Below are 19,603 nucleotides of genomic sequence, written 5' to 3'. Positions count from 1 at the left end.
CATGATTGTCCTTTTAATCAGTTCTATGTTACCAATGTTTTGCGACCGACCGTTATCGTAGCATATGACTGTTTTCCTTGTGAATTATTGGTCTACGTACACTGTTAAGTTTTCAGATTCCTTCTATTCAATTTGTTTCAATTGATTCCCTTCATTGTTTTTATTTCTCATTTTTAAGTGTGCCTTTCACAATTTTTTAATTGGTTCAATGCAACTTCTAACAATTAATGGGCATGGAGCCGGACGGGATCATACATTTGCTCCGAGTTTAACTGTTGGGGAGGGGACATAAATCCTTCTTTCCGTATATAATCAACGCCCTGACACCTTAGCCACAGTTGGATAACATTAACTATATATGTTATGGTAACTTGACAAAATGCATAGGAATGATTCCCATGCATGCTTATAATTAATGGGTGGGCAAACTAATTTGCTGGGTGATGGCACAGTTGTCCACCGCTTGAGTACATGTTATTTACTTCCCTTGTATCAGGTTCAGACCAAGTCATGTATGTTAGTATTGATGTTTATTTTTAGAAGCGTCAGACTATGTAGGCTCGCGCTCAAACATATTTTATCATAAATAAATGTATTACAACAAATTAAAGTCAAGTATTTTCCGTTCAACAGTGTATAAATGTGTAAGAGATAAAGCTACAAACACCATTCCAGCTGCTCCAGACTGAAATAGAGAATTAGTGTGATTCTTTTTACTATTCCTATAATTCATTTTCTTAGGATTCGATTGTTCTTACTGTACTTGTTCTTGCAATAATTTAGATGAAGTTTTCTATTTTCCACATCGCATGTGTTCTAATTCTTTTTTAATTTCAGGCTTGCAAGATAGCAAAACTGTATAATCTCATAATTAATTTCTTAATTGGCATCAAAGTGAAATTTAGAAAAAAAGGTAGATGAGAAACAACACGCAAATTAGTCTTCAAACATCGGGTTGATGAATTTCATGGGAGCCTCGACTCTTTTCTTACTATATACCCAATTGACATCATTTCTTTAAACTGTCTGTTTTCACCGGGCATGTACAACGTTAGGTTTCTCCAACAATGCTGATTTTCTTTTATTGGCGCCAAAATGTCTAGACCGATGTAAGAAACACCTGTATTTGAAATCGGTGACTCGTGCTATCGAATACCTGTGTGCATATATCACTGACAATGAATGGTTTAGTGTTATGTTGGCGGAGGTTGCAGATGTTGCTTTTTTCATGCAGTTGTTTGTTACAGTTGACCTGTTGACTGGATTTTAAGGTTGGAATATTTTTTGGAGAGGAAACCGCTGCTAATAGTAATAGCTAAAACAGTAATATTGATCAGTGAGAAAATTTGACGGTATGGTATAGAGGCCTAGGCTAGAATTGATATATTGACCAGGCCATAGCCTAATTAGCAATTGGCAAAACTAACATTGGCTATGGTTATCTTAGAATTCTTAAACATTCAGTCAAATATCACCATAGTAGGCATACCTTAAGAAAGAAGACTTTCTTGGAAAATCTAACTCATTAATAATAACAAATATTAGTCTTAGTTGTTGACTGATTATCACAAATTCCCCAGTTAAAGCATATCTTACCAATAACAAGGAATTCACAAGTTGCAATAAAATACAGTCGGATCAATGAGTTTGCTTTAAAGCTTATATACTTAAGCATAGCATGAAACTAGTCACTAAAATTCTCGACTGGCAGATGTAAAATAACTTTTATTTCGCGAATAATTACTTATTCTAGCTGAGAAAATAAACATAAACAAACTGTAGAAAAGTTGTTTTCTTTCAAAAATCTTAAATCTTAAATTGTTCTAACTCTTTCTTACATAACTCTGTCGATTAGGCGTCCATACAAGTCAATATGTAGCAATCCACACTGATCATTGTAAGGAGCTAAATTATTCAATCTTCGTGGTCTGAATTTACAGCAAGGTATATAAAAAGCTCAGAGTTTCATTTTACCAAGCAGGCTGTCTGAAATAATGTTATTTATTAAATGATTATAAGTTGAAAGACCTAACTCCTGCCAATATACCTGACACTAAATGCGCAATATAGTTTTGTTCAATATAGAGATTTCAACTTCTGTACAATCAAATTCTAATTTAAGCCAAAATATCTTACAAAATGATTAAAAAATATATATTTATTAAAAAGGAAAACTTTCGTTAATGTCTTTCTGGCAGTATTTCGAACGTTGTGTCCTCCGCCTACAGTTACACCTCGTTTGCTCTTTATTTTGTCTATTAATTTTAGTAGTACGTCATTTGAAGGCTACAGAGATATGTCCATATCATCCAAGTTTAAAACTTAAAAAAAAAAAAAAAAAATTGAAAGTGCGCCAATAATTTGAACTTGTATCAATCAATAACAGATGTTTGCTTAAAAGGGCGCCATCCTCACATTCAACTTGTAATTACCTGATGTATCTCGTGTTTGTTAATATAGGTTTATCCGCTAACTGTTCACTATAGTAGCAAGATACTACAATGAAGACCCAATCAACCCGATTAAACTGAAAAGCCTGTAGTAATTATTTAATTTGATTAAACACTCAAGGATACGAAGTATTTCAAATCATAACATGACATTAAAGAAATATATTTTTAAAATTAGATGGTGTTATTGAATTAGAAAAAAGCGATAAGTTTTAGAAGTTAAAATCATAAACATTGCCCCATTAGGAATATCTACAAACACAAAGGAAGAAAGAAACAATTTTTTTTTTAAATCCACTAGAAGTTAGGTCACACTCAACACAGTAACTTAGGAATGAAGTTGATATTCAGTAAAATCGGTAAATTCCATGTGATGGTATTTAAATAAAATATATTAGCTTTTAATAGTTGGAGAACTAAACAGAGATAGACGAGATCATTTAAACAAATCTTATTAACTGGAAATATTTAAAATTCACGTTGAATCGTAGGATTTGGTTCAATAATTAAGTAATTTGTTAATTAATATGTTATTACATTCCCTGTATTATTATTATACTCAAGCCTCATCAACCGTTCTCTCTTGAAGCATGACATTGATCTACATCTACATATTAATTATTAGTAACAACTTATTTATTTAACCATAAATTCTTCCAAAAATCTTTAAACTTTATAAATCCGTCACATTAGTTAAAGTTGAGGTTTCCTATTCATGATTCCAATTACATTAGTGACTACAACTTACATTTTAAATTACTTCTGAAAGTTCTTCTTTCTGAAAGTTCTTCTTAAATTACTTCTGAATTTTACTTCTGAAAGTTCAAAATTAAAAACACAAGTAATAAATGTTATCAATATTTTTCTTCATAAGATTCAATTCTTTATTACCCAATCTGTGTAACCTTCTCATGCATCCCGACTTTGATATTTGTTTCCTATTGATTAATAAATTAAGATTGCTTTACTCTGTTCATTTGTATCCTTGCATTCTTATTTTATTAAACCTTACAAGCTATAAGCCTTTAATTAATCATTATATCGTTAAACAATAAAAAAATAATCCTATAATCCTACATAACCGATCTATTTTCTCCAATCTAAACCATTTATTTCTGTCTGTATTCAATTCCCCCTAAAATCAACTCTTAATTTCCCTCCTATATTATATGTATTCCCTTTTACAACTAACACAGCCTAATTTTCCTTGCTTATCGCTTTAATTTCCTTTATTTTAATGTCGTTCTTTTTTATGGTTTATAATATTATAATAACTATTCTATTCCTTATCCTAACCAAATACAATCTATTTATCTCTATCTACTCTATTATCAGTAACACTATTTTTTATTCTAGATTCCTATCTCCAGTGTGTATCTAGAGCGCTGCTCTCCTAGAGTTGATGAGTCTGGTCTGAACCTTATCCTTAAGTCTGGTCTCTCTCTCTCTATCCTGAGTTCTCTCCAGAAGCTGGAGATCTATGACTACTACGACAGGAGTCTAACTAATGAAGAGTTGGCGGCCATCTTATCTTACTCCTCACAGTGTACAAGATTGAAGGAGTTGAGGTAAGTATTCCGGTGTAGATGTTATAGTCATCATAACAGTTAAACAGGGAATTAATTAATAATAGTTATCAATATTAAACTAACAATAGAGAATGTAAAGTATGTTGTAATTTAATGCAAAAGATTGGATTTAATTAGTTTAATTCGATTTATATGAATAAATTTGGCCATCGTGAAAGGAATTCTGTATGGTTTTAAGATAAATAAAACGAAATACAATGGATTAATAGGTAATATTTGGTAGAGAGGGTTGAAGGGGTGGGTTGGGGTTGTTTAAAACGTTCTTTGTTTGGATTATCGTTACACTTTAAATCAGAAATTGGTTAAGAATGACAGTAATGTGTATTAGGATCAAACAAGAGTTATTTACACAACGTATTTGGATTTTACTAATTATAGTGAGTATAATGAATATTCTAAAATAGACTTTTGAGTTTTATAAGTAATCAATATTTCTTTTGAAATTGAAATCTCCCAAACATGTGTTCAATTATCTAATTTTATTTAACAAATACGTTTAACATTATTAATATAAAAGTAGTGAATCATGGCAATAAAAAATAGCAAAACCATATAAATTTATTGTTCAAAACCTAAGAAATAAATTACACTACTCTAAGAAAACTGAACTGTATACCAAACAAGCAACCAATAAAACAGTTTTTGTTGTCGCAATTTCAAAATAGTTAATCAAAATAAGTTAATAACTAAATATTAACACGAAAAGAAAAATAAGTAATTGTACCTAAGTTTTTTTAAGTATTTATTTTGTAATACAATATACATCATTAAGTCAAATTTGCAACTCATAAATTCTAGCGGTAAAACTTATTCTAACAGAAAGACATCGAGGTTTTCTGTATATTTTGTAAAATAATGTCATGGCAAATCATTTAAATTGTACTTTATTTCACTTATTATTTTAACGAATAAAAAAACAAAGCACTGACATCGTGACCTTCATATTTTTAAATATTATAAAATTCATACGAACAAATTCATGAAAATATTCCCGTTGATTACAAATGTTATGCCCGTACTTAATATTACTCGACCATGAAATCCCTACTTTGTCTTAAACAATTGCATGTTGTTGACCCCCAACCCGCCCGACCCTTCACTCATATAAGTCATTCGAACACCGGTTTCACTCAATACATTCCCGACACTAATCTACGTTTATCCATTTACCAATCCACTTTCACCATAGCGACCCCTTTCAACGTACCATCAATACCCTTTTGGTTCTTTGCAGTTTCCCTATTCACTGTATGTTTACCCTTCTCCCATCCTTACCCTATCATCACCCCCTTTGTTTGTCTTAATATCTCTAGCCAGATTATCAGTTACTTGTGTTTTCTTTGTTTATTCATGACCATTATTTTCTTTACATATGCCTACTAAGAATAATTTGAGTTTTATACAAAGAAACGTAAACCTTGCTAATATTTAAATATACTTCTTTATTTCAGACAAGACTCAGGAGTCCAATTTGTTGCACAACGAATAGAGTTTAATATATCGCTAATCCTTTGCACATTCATTATTTTCTCAGATCAACCTCATACAAATTTTCCCATTTCCACATTCACATATTCACGTTTATGTTTAGGGTTGATATGTTCCACAGTGCATTACGTGTTACTAAAAACATTTAAAGTGGCCAATCCCGCCGCACCTGATACTACAAAGAAAAAGAGGAAAATCTATGCAGTAAATACCATAAATAAAATACCATATAAAAATATATTCAGCACATGTCATATTCTCAATGTCATTCCAAAAATAAATGTAACCACCGAAACTGTATCACTGAAAAGTCATATACATTGGCAGTATTGCTTGGTCGTATTTAAAAAAAAAAAAACAATGTAATAAACATCTATGATTATTCTCTTTCTAGACTATTCATGTTCTATCAAAAAATCCCCGTGTTCAGTTTGCTCCTCAGTAAGTTTAGTTTAACCTAATCCACCCTTTAGACGCCCTACCTGTTCCCGCCACCGCCCCTCCCTTCGCCATCCCCTTCATAGAGATGCATCTGTATGTTTTTAAAGAACCCCTCAAATCCATTCCATGTTTTTACCCGATAACATCACCACCGGTTTAGTACACACGGTAGGCTCACTCTGCTTCTTACAATAGTTTTCTGTACAAAAACAATCAGAGCCTACATTATACAGACGATTGGTTAAAAAAAAAGTATTTTCTAAAGCAAGTCAATAGTAAGAATGACACACCTGGAACTCCCGTAAATACCTCATTAGATTAATTATAGATGACTCGACCCAGTTAAAGCAATACATAGAAATAGGTCAACGAGCCACGTGTCCATTGTATCCCTCAAATATTGTCAGTGAACGTGTCAAAGTAACCTTGTAAACAAACATTAAGTAGGTCAGTGGGTGTACATCAGTGACTACGAATCATCAATTGTGGAAATCCTCCGAAAAAGAACAACATATTATTAGTAGGTCACACGCCTTGTTAACGGATACGTTGCGCCTTTAGTTTTGGTTATTATTTAAGTTTTGCAAATTGCCAACATTGGTTGTTTAATGTATTCCCACAAGCTCTCATGCAAACCGATCGGAGGAAACTTGAAAAGAGGAGGGTTTATAGACAACACAAAGTTATGAATACAGTTTAAAAGAAGGAATGATTCTTGTTATGTTCAGTTTAACTTCTTGAATTCAAGTTGCACTTGCATAAACGGACACTACTGGATCGTAACTAGTCTTCGACCGATTATATGGTTATCGGTTATCACCGATTACCGATTAGTTCATTTGGCAATCGTGCCGATGCCTATTACCTATTATTTCATTATTTGCGTGTAACTGGCCTATGCATGATTACCAACTTCTAGGCCAATATAATCAAAGATGTAAACGCACGACTTAGCGTTCTACACTAAAGCAAATAAAGAACAGTGATGAGGGCGCTGTACGTGTATAACGATGAGTCGCAATATTAAATCCCACCACAACACAGTAAAAGGCAGTGCTGTACAGAATACAGAAGGTGGGGTGGTGGATATTAGCCATTGGCTACGAAATGCCCCCCCCCCAAAAAAAAAAAAAAAAAAAAAAAAAAGAGTTAGCGACAGCTTTTACAACTGGTATTAGAACCATTATCATTGTTGCAACTCCAATGTAAATAAAGTAAAAGGTAGACCGAACGGAAATAAAATATTCGTAATTTCGTAATGTGATATCGAAATATATAATCTGACATGAAATATAAACAATCCCGGACGTTTGCTTCAGATTTTAATGGTTTACATCAGCGAGGGAAAACTTCCGATCGAACGTTGTTCCAAACGATTGTACACAGTAGGTCAATGGCGCTTCTCCATTGAATTAACTACATGTGAGAGAAATCACACACTAAAGTCCCATTTACTTTGTTGCGCGTGTCGCTGGAAATCAGACTTGCTTTATTCGGTTACGGGGGCTCAGTTACTGAAAGGGGTTATTTTAGCACGCATGGTACATGCGGAGAAACAATGCTACGTGTTTTTCGCAAAAATATGTGTAATTGTGCTTGCCTAATCACAAAATATTGTAATGCAGTAGAACTCCTGAGGACTGTCGCCAAACATTTTAAGGGAATTGTTGGCGTATTTGGCGCCTTGATTTCATAATGTTATTGTATTTGTAAAATCTTGGGCTCATTTGAAATCTGAACAGTTATGAGGCTCAACAGTTCTTTAGCCAGACTAGCCTAATGTACGTAGAACTCACAATGAACAAATCCTAATGTTACTGTTTTCACTTTTCAGTTTTCACGTAACGTGAAACGGCCAGAGTGGTTGAAAAGTATTTTTTGGGGGTTTTAAATTTACTCAAGACAACCAATCTTTCTTATCAATCGTTAAACATGGATAAAATGAGGTTTTGTTAGATGCACTAAGCGAAGTGAAAACATAATTACTTCGTCTCCCTAATCCGGGTAAATTGTATGATGTTAACTGCCAAAACTGGATAGTATATCGAAGAGCATTATTCTACAATCTCGCGTGAGGGACTTGCGATACCATTACCTTAAACTGCTTTAAATAGCGTTGAATCGAATGATCTATATTCTTTTCCAGTTGTGGTTGTGGTGAATCAAAAGCGCGGACAAATACAATCCTTTATGTGGAACGTAATAATCGGTTCCAAATATTCGCTAGCACAATGGATTTTGCCGATGCCGATTATTCACCGATTGTCTAATCATAGGCCCGATTATCTAACCGATTATAGTCGAACCCTAATCGCGTCACAGTTGAATTTAATAGAATATGTTAGATTGTTTAGCAGGAAAACAAGTTAAAAGGTCCTTAAGTATGTATTGAGAAGAAATATGATGCTTATCTAGCAAAGAGCTAAACAATAATAAAAGGATGGTTTAAAATCGTATTTATGTTTTTGTTTTTGTAAAACATTGTGCGAGCTTAGTAGATAACCCTTAAAAAAGAATGCTTTATAGCCTCCAATCAAATATGCGGTATTAAATATGTTCCTTGAAATTATCATAAGGCACCCTCGATTTATCTCCTTTATTTGACGTCCGAGTCCGAATCGAACTAAAGGAGATTGTACCAAATATGTGTAACTCGGAACTTACCAAACATATCAAATTTCGTAGAACACTAAGTAACTCATGTAATTTAAAAAAAAAAACCGTGCAAGACTAATTCCATTATATAGCCTACATGTGTAATTTGAATGTTCGTGTCCGCTGTAATCGTTACATAATATGAAAGATCAATTACAGATTCCAAAGCGCCTCTTTCCATCAGTCTATAAATAGATACAGAAAACAAACGATTGAAGGATCGAACGATTTTCAAATATGATATATTTCCTTGCTATTTTGGTTTTACTTTGTTTATCTTTAATGATTTGGTAAACATTAAACCATGCTAGGAGGACATTCCTCTACGTCTTCTACATCTTACACGAGGATTACTCTTCTTCTCTCCATAGGTTTAGGTATTACAATCTGCCAGACACTATTCCGGTTGGATCCATTCCATCATCCTTGAAATCAAGAAATATGAAAGGTATTGTCACAATGACGTCATAATGGACACGTTTCAAATCTCGTACATTTATTTAAATGCTTTACCAATTATGTGAATGTCTGTTGACTTGTTGGTTGTTGTTGATTCACATATAAGAGAGTAATGAAGGAACACGTTACTGCTGTTTTGTATAAAGGAGACACCCAAAACAGAGTATTGTGATGGTAAACAACGAACCGAATAATATCTAGTTAACAACTCTTAATATTGCTAAGCTCAGTTGATTTAATTTCGCTCCATTGCGATCACTGCCCTATAAGATGTTTTTATGAGTAGTCATCACATCAATTGATTCTTTAAATCTCTTTCCCAAATGTAACGGTATCATACACTTTGGGCATTACACTGCGACAAATATTGTGTAAGGTTTTGTTGTGCTTTCTCATCCAAGAAAGTGTTACTACCTGTCAGAGTCTGCCAACCCCCCCCCCCCCACACACACACACATAAAACATATCCACATCTACGCTTACAGCATAGATAAATCTGAATTGCAGAATTAAGCCGCGATATCTAACTTAGCAACGAAGTTTTTGTTTATCTGAACATTGTGAGACGCAGTTCTAGGTTGAATGTTGTGAGATCAACACAATACTTTACACATTCCTTATTATATTTACTTACACAACGGTATTGATGTAAATTATGCGTACTACAACAAGGGGACTGGTATAACTCAGGATTAGTGGCATATGGAATCTCGGAGATAGGTAAAGGCTAACTGTATTATTTGATCCCTTTGTGATCCCTTTGTGAATCGCAGTCTCTGTACATTAAACATATAAGTAACTTCTGCATCAGTGGATATCACTGGCAGTGTACAACGACGAGAAAAATAAGCGAACACTAGACGGAGACCATAAATGTAACAGAATCGTTGGAACAAAATGTACCGTACTTGAAATATCCTAATGGTAACATTAATCAACAGCATTAAAACATCCAATACTTTATCTACGCAAATATAAAACACTCGTTCTGTTTTTATAGGGGAACGGTAAAACAAACATGATATGTGGGGGTGGGGTGGTCTGTGGTCCTTCCCAGAAAAGGGGTAACTTGAGACTTCAATGATACCTTTTGAAGCATAGTTCGTCTTATGTTATGTCTAATTTATGAGTCTAAACGCAATATTGTGCTATAACTTCTTTACAATGCTGTGTTAGTTTCAAATATGTGGTGATGGTGTGGGGGGGGGGGGCATCCCATCACCCCTCGATCGGCGCTTGAAAAGTGTACAAGTTACATGTGTTGGCAAACATTAACATCCATGAATAATTTGCCTTGAAAGAATAATACTATAAAATATATAGTGGGTAATGATATAAGGGAAAGCATTAGACATACATGTGAATTTAACAACCATATTTTATTATTCGTACACTTCTATAGCGAAAATAGAACACGCATGTATGCAGTGGGTATTTCACTCATTAACTGTTCAAGTACAAGCACGTATTTATTTTGTTTCATATAGTTGTCATGGCAACGAAGCAGAAACTAAGTTAAATAATCAACAGAAATGTAATTATATATTTTCCTTATCGTTGACACATCTTTTGGAAATCGTTAAGTTACGAGTGAACGCATTAGTAAGACTAACAGGGCTTGAAATAACCGACATCAACAAACAGTCGTGCCCTAGCTGTTTGCCGTCATGCCCCTGAAAAATACACCTCGCCGACGGCACGACTTTGCCATCATACCCTTTAAGTTTTGCCTTCGGTGCCCTGTTTATTGCGCCATTGCGTTACACTATAGACTAACCCATCTTGCAGAGGTGTTGTTTGATTCATCCCTCGCAATGCTTTAGCCTATTATGTTCACTTTCTCATTTGTTTCGGCGGCCACCTGTTTATATTATGCATACAGTACAAACGTAAATGTCGTTGAGATCGTTCTTTATGCTTCCTTTACAAGGTCTTTACTATTCGACGTTCTTTTTACTTCCACAGGATGTCAATAGGACTTCCCCATTGAGTTAACTGTGTGCAAGATCAATCACACAGTAAAATCCTATTGATTTTGTCGTGTGAAACTTGGACTTGCTTTAGTCGATTTAGGTTCCTGTATTCAGCACTAAACTGGGCGGAAATCATAGAAAGAGAACTTCAATTTTTATGGCGGGAATTTTAATACGAGAACACTAATAGAAATATTTAACTCCACTTTTAAGTCGACGATTAGTTGGAAAATGTAGTACGTATCTTGTAGAGCATTGACCGTGTAGCAATTAACCGCTGAACACTGTCGATTAATTTGTTTTGTTATTTATCTCGTCAATAATACATCCCGTAAATTCCCTTGTCAGTCTTACCTTCTATGATATAAACGAATGAAAAGAGAAATACTTGTGACAATTCTTTCAATATTTAAGCTTGAATCACGGTTGTATACAACAGCTATAACTATGAGAGCGAAACACCAGTGGCGTCGCCAGACAATTCAATCTGAGAGGGGCACATAAATTAATTGGGGGAATGTTTGCGAATGCTCTCCTGGGGCATGGGTCTAAGGGGAATGTGTCCCCCCCCCTCCCCATTGAGAAATGTTTGATTAATTAAGAGTCCTTCGATCCAATCTGGTACTATATTTGCAACTTGAAGAAAGATTCTATGTTCAAGAATTGTTGGGCTTAGTCTGTCCGATATTTATGTTTTTAATTGAGACTGATAAAAAAGGTATACGCTAATAGAAATGAACACTTTGCTTTGACAATTTTTAAATGAGAGTGTTGAAAATATTACATTTATATTCATGCAGGTTTATACTGAAGTTTAAGTACAAGCGGTTCACGCCGGGGCCTCTGTGACCTTGTTAGTAAGAAAACAACTGGTTATTGTGATGGTCGGTGGGAACATGTTTTACTGATTAACATAATACGTGTCGTCCTTTGTAAAAACAGTTTTTGTTTGAGTTTTGTTTTGAACACTATACAAATCGCATTTGGGGGGAGGGGGGGGGGCACCTGGGGAGGCACCAATTTTTAGAGGGTATGTGTACCCCCCCCATCCCAACTTGGAGTGCAAACACGAAACAATGCACGATTAAAAGAAAGGGCATATTCGGCGAAAACTAACCTGTTTTTTGTTATTGCAATTGATTAGTTCTGGGGTTTTACTCCTATATGAGGTGGCTTGACGTTAATCGCTATAAATTGCCTAGCGATTGCAAATTTTCGTCCCCCTGCCCCTAGGGGCCCCTATCCCCAGATGCGATTTGTAGTGCTAAAACAAATGTTCAAACAATAACTTTGACGAAACGTATTATGTTCATCAGTAAAATGATTAAACCTTTAATGTATTTGTTACACGATCGCAGCCCTTGTATCATGTCATACGGCACACACCACGTAAGGAGAGGGGTGATTGGTGCCTTATATGTACTTATTGGTAAACGCTGCTTTGCGCTGACTATTATACTAAATATCAACCACGTGAAGGTTTAAAGTTTTCGGCATTTCCGCTTCAATATTCCGGCCTGATTATACACTTTAATTGCGTATAAATTGCATCGACCATAAATGCTGTCGGTGCCTTTACTCAGATTCATTTTTGCGGTCATGCCCTTCCCATTTGCCGTCATGCCCTTCACAATTGGAAACTACCAATGGATTTTTTCATGCTCTTTGTGAGGTTTATGTTAAGCCCTGGACTAATATGATACTGAAAGAGATCTTTGCTTACACTAACGCGGTATTTGTATACTGGAGAAAAAAAAATCCCCTACTATTAATTGAGAACGCGATTGTATAGTCATACAAACGAGGAAGTGGGATGTCACAAACACTTTAACGTATAAGTTTCTTGAAACTTCTTAGAAATTCGGACAGTGTTATTGTTCAGTGTTATTGTGTAGGTCAAGTCTTAATAACACGATGTTAGATTATACATAACTTTCTCCTACATAAAGGAGAAGTAGAGAGATTGATGTCTTTAGTTTTAATACAGTTGAAAACAAACATACCTAAGAAGGTGGCTGGAAACAAGACATATAAACCTTAGTTTATACAACTGACATACTCTTACGACATCATAAATGTGATCACATGATTATGACATGGTTTGTTTAGTCTTCTATCTCCAAAATTTTACTCAATAAAGTAATTCCAAAATACTTTTTACTTTTTTTTAATATTATCAAAGTGGATTTCATAATATGTGATGAAGTTACTGATGCTGAGTGTTCTCTGATCAGTTCATCGTCTCATGAATTATTATTCTTGATCTGAGCATCGAATACTCGACTATCATGATTTGGATTCTCGACGTAGTCAAAGATTCGTTCTATTTGAGTTGTTTCACAAGTGTAATATAAGATAAGTTTTAAACTGATTTGTTATATTAATGAGATGATAACAAGTCTAAACTGATTGGTTATATAACTAAGAGGATACTGGTTGATTAGGTTTAAAACCGAGATAATAATGATAGTAAACTGATCGGTAATCTTAAAGAGAAATAAGGATTGTAAACTGATCAGCTATATTACCTAGTTGATCATGATAGAAAACAGATCAGTAATTATGCTGAGATGTAAGGATTATAAACTGATAAGCTATAGTAATGAGGTTATAACGATAGTAAACTGATAAAATACAATTTAAGGAATCAACTAGATTGATTACTAGGCTAATGTGAAGTTATCATCGAGGGCCAACATAAATCCGGTTATCAGAATGTTTAAAATTTCATTCTAGACCAATACAAATTAAGTATGCACTGATGCTTTACAAAACTCTTTGTAATTTTATTCTTACAGTTTGGAATAATGGGTCAACTTCTTCTCGTCGTTTGAATTTGCAGACCGTTCAATGGCAGGTAAGAAATAATTCACCCTTATGGCAGCTATTATTGATAATATATGTCCAACCTCTGTTCTTAAATTCACATTAATTATCAATACCAATATAGTGATACATGTGTCGGTTACATGTACTTGATTGCTGTCAGTATTATAAGGGGGTGGGGGGGGGGAGATTGTAGTTTGTATAAAATCAAAAATGTTTAATACAACACGACTTCCAGATTCCTTCCTCTTGCTTCTGCTGCAGAAATTTGGTCTAATTTACTCCCTTCTGACCCTGAATGTAGCCCCGTGTTTCTCTCATTACTCAAACAACTACTTAATGATTCAAACAATTCTCCTCAAGTACTTATTAATAACAATGAAAAATATTGAGTAAGATTAAAGTATAAGGAACAAAATCAATTTAATCGTGTATTTAGCTTCACTCATCCATAACCTCCCGATAAGGCAGTTATATTGTTGATGTTGTATAATTTTATTTTTTAAAACTCTAAAACTTATTTCATGAGAGCTGCACTGAATGTAAAGATACATGGTGTAGTAAGGATACTCGGTTCTAGTAGTTTCAGTTTGTAAAGATACAAGGTGATCTTTCGCAACATTTAAAGAAAAACGGAATTCAAACCGCTGTGCAAGAAACAATGAGAAAAGTGAGGGTGGGAGCTGTAGAACAGAACAGAGGGGGCAGGGTGTTGAGAACATTGCTTTCCTGAATATCATTCAGCGCTCACAACACTAAGTTCAACACTGATATTACAAGTATTGCAAAAATATGCCTATATTTGTTACATATTGTGCAACATTTTGATGCATAGCCTTGTTTCTATTCGTGTGGGTTGTGAATGTACATCCACTGTATACTTGTACCCGTGTAGTTGTTCCGTCGAGCTGCTCCCGAATAGCTGCCGCGTAAAGCTGCTACGGTATAACTTCCAGCGTATAGCTGCCTCTGTATAGCTGTCCCGAGTCAAATCACGGATGGCTGTTGCTGCACCCTCTCCAAAAATTCCCAATCTTTTTGTATGATTGGAACACGATGAAATAAGCATATTCTGAAAATTTCAGTTGCAATGCTTCATAATTGGCTGAATTATCACACTTTGAAATCCCGCAATTTGTCGCCACCGTGACATTTTTGGCATTTTCTTGACGTTTGAGGTCTCGCTATTGTGGTATCGCCTCAAGCTGTCTCTATAATGGATGCACTTTTACCTTTAGAGGATACTTAACTACTATGAATAAATTTATGTGCTAATACTTTTCTGTCATCTTGTGAAAATGGCTGGGCTACTATCATGTTTGGTGAGGATCCATTTGGATAAGGACAATAAGTGCCAGAAGACTATGTTTATACCTAAACACTAATACACACTGTACATGTACACCCAGTATATGTATGTACTGTACACACTATACATGTATGTACTGGTTGATATTCATTTTATATTAAAGTCTTTTAATTAAATGAGTTAAACCAGAAGCAGAAAAGTACATTTCAAATGCTATTTGTTTATATGCTAATATTGAAAATAGCTATAACCCTGACATTTGTTAAGGTTTAAGAACTTCATACTTATAATTAAAGTATAAAACCCTGACAGCACTAACATGATTACTTTGGTAAGAAAAAGTGGCATCAAAACTCCTTCCTCATGCTGAATCGCAGCATTAAATAGCAACTTTAGAGCTGCACAGCTTGCAAATATATTATAAGAAAGCATTGTCATCATTATTTTGTATTGTTTGTACTAGACATTATAACCTCTGAAAGAATCAAGTACCCTGAGCAATGGCTTAGGAGCAATTCCTTACTAAAAATTGCACATTTTGTATTGAAAAATACAAAAATTGAATATTTTGACACTTTTAAGTTGACCTAATTCCACAAGACAATGTAGCTTGTAGCACGTTTTTTCTGAGGAAAAGCTTCGATTCTTTCAGTTTAGATTTCTGCACATGAGTTTAGGTACCAATAGACATTTGTTTTTGATGGTAAAGTCAGAATCTTTTATCTTGCAGTGAATGCAGTGCAGGCAAATATGCAAAACGAGCGACTTGAATTTAGCACTCCCATTTCCGCAACAAATATACTCTCACTTCTACACGAATAGGTGATTGCCTTTTATATATTACGTACACGAAAGATTACACTTGGCGGAATTGATATCAGAGCAGAATGTGGTACCGAGAAGCTAAGGCTTCGCAGAACTGTCCAGTTGTTGTATACGCTAGAGCAGAGACGGGGAGCAGTGGGAGCAACTGCACCCCTTTCAGTGTCAATTATTTGTTTAACCATTTTTTTTTAACATGGCATTTTGTCAGTGCTCTTTTGATCTTGAATACTCGTTAGCTCCGTTAACTTGATTATAATCGTAGTAACATTCTGGCCTACTGATTCAGCTACTTAGTTTGGCAGATGTTGTTAGCTAAAGTTAGCATATAGTCTATTACAAGCCTACAGTCGGCCACTGAGTAATAAAATACATATATCCTACCTAACCGTACTCGATTGAGTGTCACGAACCGTATTCACAACGACGACGACAACGTGCGGTCCCATCCTTTCTATAATTCGTCATCAGTTTTTGCTAGAACAGCATGCTAGCAATCGTTAGTGATACACGCTTCCTATAAATAATGTTTACATGGCTAATACACTGTGATAACGATATTTTATTTTAGGCCGCTACACATCTGGCTGTCTTACAAAATATGAAAGTTTATATTATCCATCAGTTAAGTTCGTCAAATGTATTAAAGTCTAGACATTGAACAATAAACAAGAATCATCCTACTGGAGAAATTGTAAATAAGCAATATGTTTGGCTTTTATGATATAATATGTTAAAGTACATGTAAAAGAATTCGAACAGGAAAAAAAATATGCTGATAGTATGATATCATATGATAATGATGAAACTGGCAAAACATTGCACCAGATTGCATCTAAGGACCTTCAATTGATCAAAAATTTCTCAAGGGGAGGGGACACTCCCTCCCCTTACATCCCTACCCCATATCAATCGCAAAATGTGCTCCCCCTTTGAAATTCCTGGCTACGTCGCTGCGTCAGAGTAGCCTACATGCGAACATTCTTCGCGTCGGAGATGGACAGCGTGATATATAAACAATGAAGCGTCTACTGTTTAAACTAACATTGGGACTAACAAATATCCCAATATCATCAATGCACTACAAATATGACGACTCAAAGATTTGTTTAAAACCAAACATTAAGGAAGAAATTAATCTTGATCAGAATCCGGATTTTGTTTGTGTGATTACTGTAGGAACTGTATAGAGCGTGGGTTATGTCGCAAACATGACGTTACGTTCTCAACTGTTCGAAGTATATTTGAAATAATTATCCCAAACGATTAAAAGATCTTCTCTCTGTCAAATGTAACATTAGCGTTCTTATATTTTGGAAACGTGTTTGGAAAATTATTGAAGGTAACTTCTAAGAGCTACCAGATTTTTTTTTTTAAAGTCCGTGCATCTAACAGTGCATGGCGGATATGTCTCTCATGTTGACTTTATTGTGCTCAATGCAGATGTGCGTTTACCTGCCAGGAATCGGTTACTTCGATATTTGTGAAGATATATCATACTAACTTATGTATTTTTGGCTTCGTCTTATTATTTTTTCCTGAAACACAATTTCAATATATCATGAAAATAATATATTTTTCTTCCTTTCAGGTCTGTGACTATGACGGTAATCTACCGGGAGAAGAGGTAAGAGAGACATATACTCATGTTCCTGTTCATTAGTAACGGTAATTTATTCGCAGACAAGGAGGTGTTAGTTACTTCGGAATAACGAAATAAGACAAAGGAGTATGATACCTTGTTTCTCATCAGGGAACAAAGATTAATTACCGACGTGAAAAGAAAAGGGGACGAATTTAACCAGTAACTCAATGTTAAGTTAATATACGGATTAAATAATCTTCCCTCCGTACACTGAGTTACAGAAATGCTAATCAAAGAAACGAATATACATTAAATACTACAAGGTGTAGTCAGATGTTATGGAGCGTTAGAAGCCAACACACTCACAAAATTTGGATTATTGCTTTAAAAATATCAGCCTTCACCCCCTTCCCCCACCCCCTCCCCAATCACACACACACACACACACACTCGCCGCACACTCACCCTCCTCCCGCTCAACAATATAAACTGGATCCGCTTTGTTAGTAATGTGAGTATGAGTGAATTTAGGAGCAATATGATTTTCTAGGTTGTGGGGGTATCCGTTGGGTTATAGCATTTCGTTTTGAAATATTCAGTGTAAACATTAATCTTAAACAATTCACCTAAAACATATAGAAACATTCGGTGCATGTTAATCCAAATCAGAAGGTTATTATTATTTTTTATTACTTTGTGTCATCATGTGTAATGACACCTGACGAGTCCAGCTAACAAACAATATTCTTAGAGTTAGTATCAAATTATGTCTTATATTCTCCAGAATTTACACATGGTATATAAATTACTGGGGCATTTTTAAATTTTACTTAGCTGACACGTACATCTATAGGATTATTAAGACGTAATGGTTATAACGATAACTGGGTATGTACGGCCATCATGCAGCAGACGGATGAGTTGACGTGATGAAGTATTTCTGGCGAAAGACAGAACACTACCGGCTTGTATATAGTTCCATCGTTTGAAGGCCGAGGGAGGGAGGATTCCTCTGTATAAATTATTTAAATCTAACATATGGTATTCAAAGTTAAATTATTATGTATATCCCCACCCCACAGTGTATTAAACGCCATTAAACCGTCAACAAATGTTAACATATTCTCATATACAGCAGCTACTTTCAACCTTCAACGTCAGGAATCGTAGCAAAAAGAAAAACTCTCTCGTATTATGATATGCATTTATACTTAACGACGAAACAGTAAATATTCCTCCGTGGAATATAAAAGTTGCTGATAATAACAAAGGTTCCGCCAGAGCAAAATAAAAGGGTAGAACCCGGTCTAGCATGGTCTAGAGAATTCAACGAAATAACTGTCTAGTTAGATGTCACGAATGATGATTATAATGTTAAACCTTGCAGCTCAATTGAAACTATCAACTCCAGTTGACGAGACCAAGGTTACACCCGATATAAACAGAGAACACAGTAACTACTGTAATTTTTTTGCACCACAGTAACGACTGGACCGTGCTATACATCGGTAGCATGTGCTACTCTGATTTCATTGAGAACTGACGATATGTGTAATCCCCAAAAAATCCAGTTTCTTTTAGGGCTTACAATCCTAAGAGCACATGCTACCGATGTGTCAGATTTATCATGGTTATTTTGTATGGTGGCAGTGCGATAGTGCATTGAGTTATATTGGTTTAGTCATAGTGATATCAAGGGGAAATTCCCTGAATAGGTTATTTGATTGCTACCCGCAGGGAAGAGGATGGGGTGTGGAGATTAGTGAACTGATTCTTGTATAGTAATCCAGTTTAACACAGAAGTCACTTTTATAGAAAGGGAGAGGATGATATCATTGTGCTGTGCACATTAACATAAAGAAGGTAAAATGGTTATAAATCAATATTATTATTGATAAATAATTGTAGACACATATTATTCAGTGTTGCTATTTTGATAAATATTTGCAAATTTTATATATTACTGAGGAATCATCAGGAAAGCAGTGCTTCTGCACTGAGCACGT

The 19,603-nt window shown here is 34.9% G+C and overlaps 2 protein-coding genes across 2 annotated transcripts in view; one reads left to right on the top strand and one right to left on the bottom strand.

Annotated features, from left to right (window-relative positions):
• The window catches only part of LOC139982485 (uncharacterized), a 74,992-nt gene extending 65,898 nt beyond the window's left edge, over window positions 1-9,094 (top strand). The window contains exons 18-19 of the mRNA XM_071995382.1: window positions 3,807-4,018; window positions 8,995-9,094. Of these exons, the coding sequence (XP_071851483.1) occupies window positions 3,807-4,018; window positions 8,995-9,094 (312 nt within the window). The remainder of the gene's footprint in view (window positions 1-3,806; window positions 4,019-8,994) is intronic.
• The window catches only part of LOC139982377 (tyrosine-protein kinase CSK-like), a 244,925-nt gene that overhangs the window by 83,387 nt on the left and 141,935 nt on the right, over window positions 1-19,603 (bottom strand). The window lies entirely within an intron of this gene.

Source organism: Apostichopus japonicus, chromosome 16 (genome assembly GCF_037975245.1).
Source record: "Apostichopus japonicus isolate 1M-3 chromosome 16, ASM3797524v1, whole genome shotgun sequence".
Taxonomy (NCBI): Eukaryota; Metazoa; Echinodermata; class Holothuroidea; order Aspidochirotida; family Stichopodidae; genus Apostichopus; species Apostichopus japonicus.
This window is presented reverse-complemented; position numbering and strand designations above follow the sequence as displayed.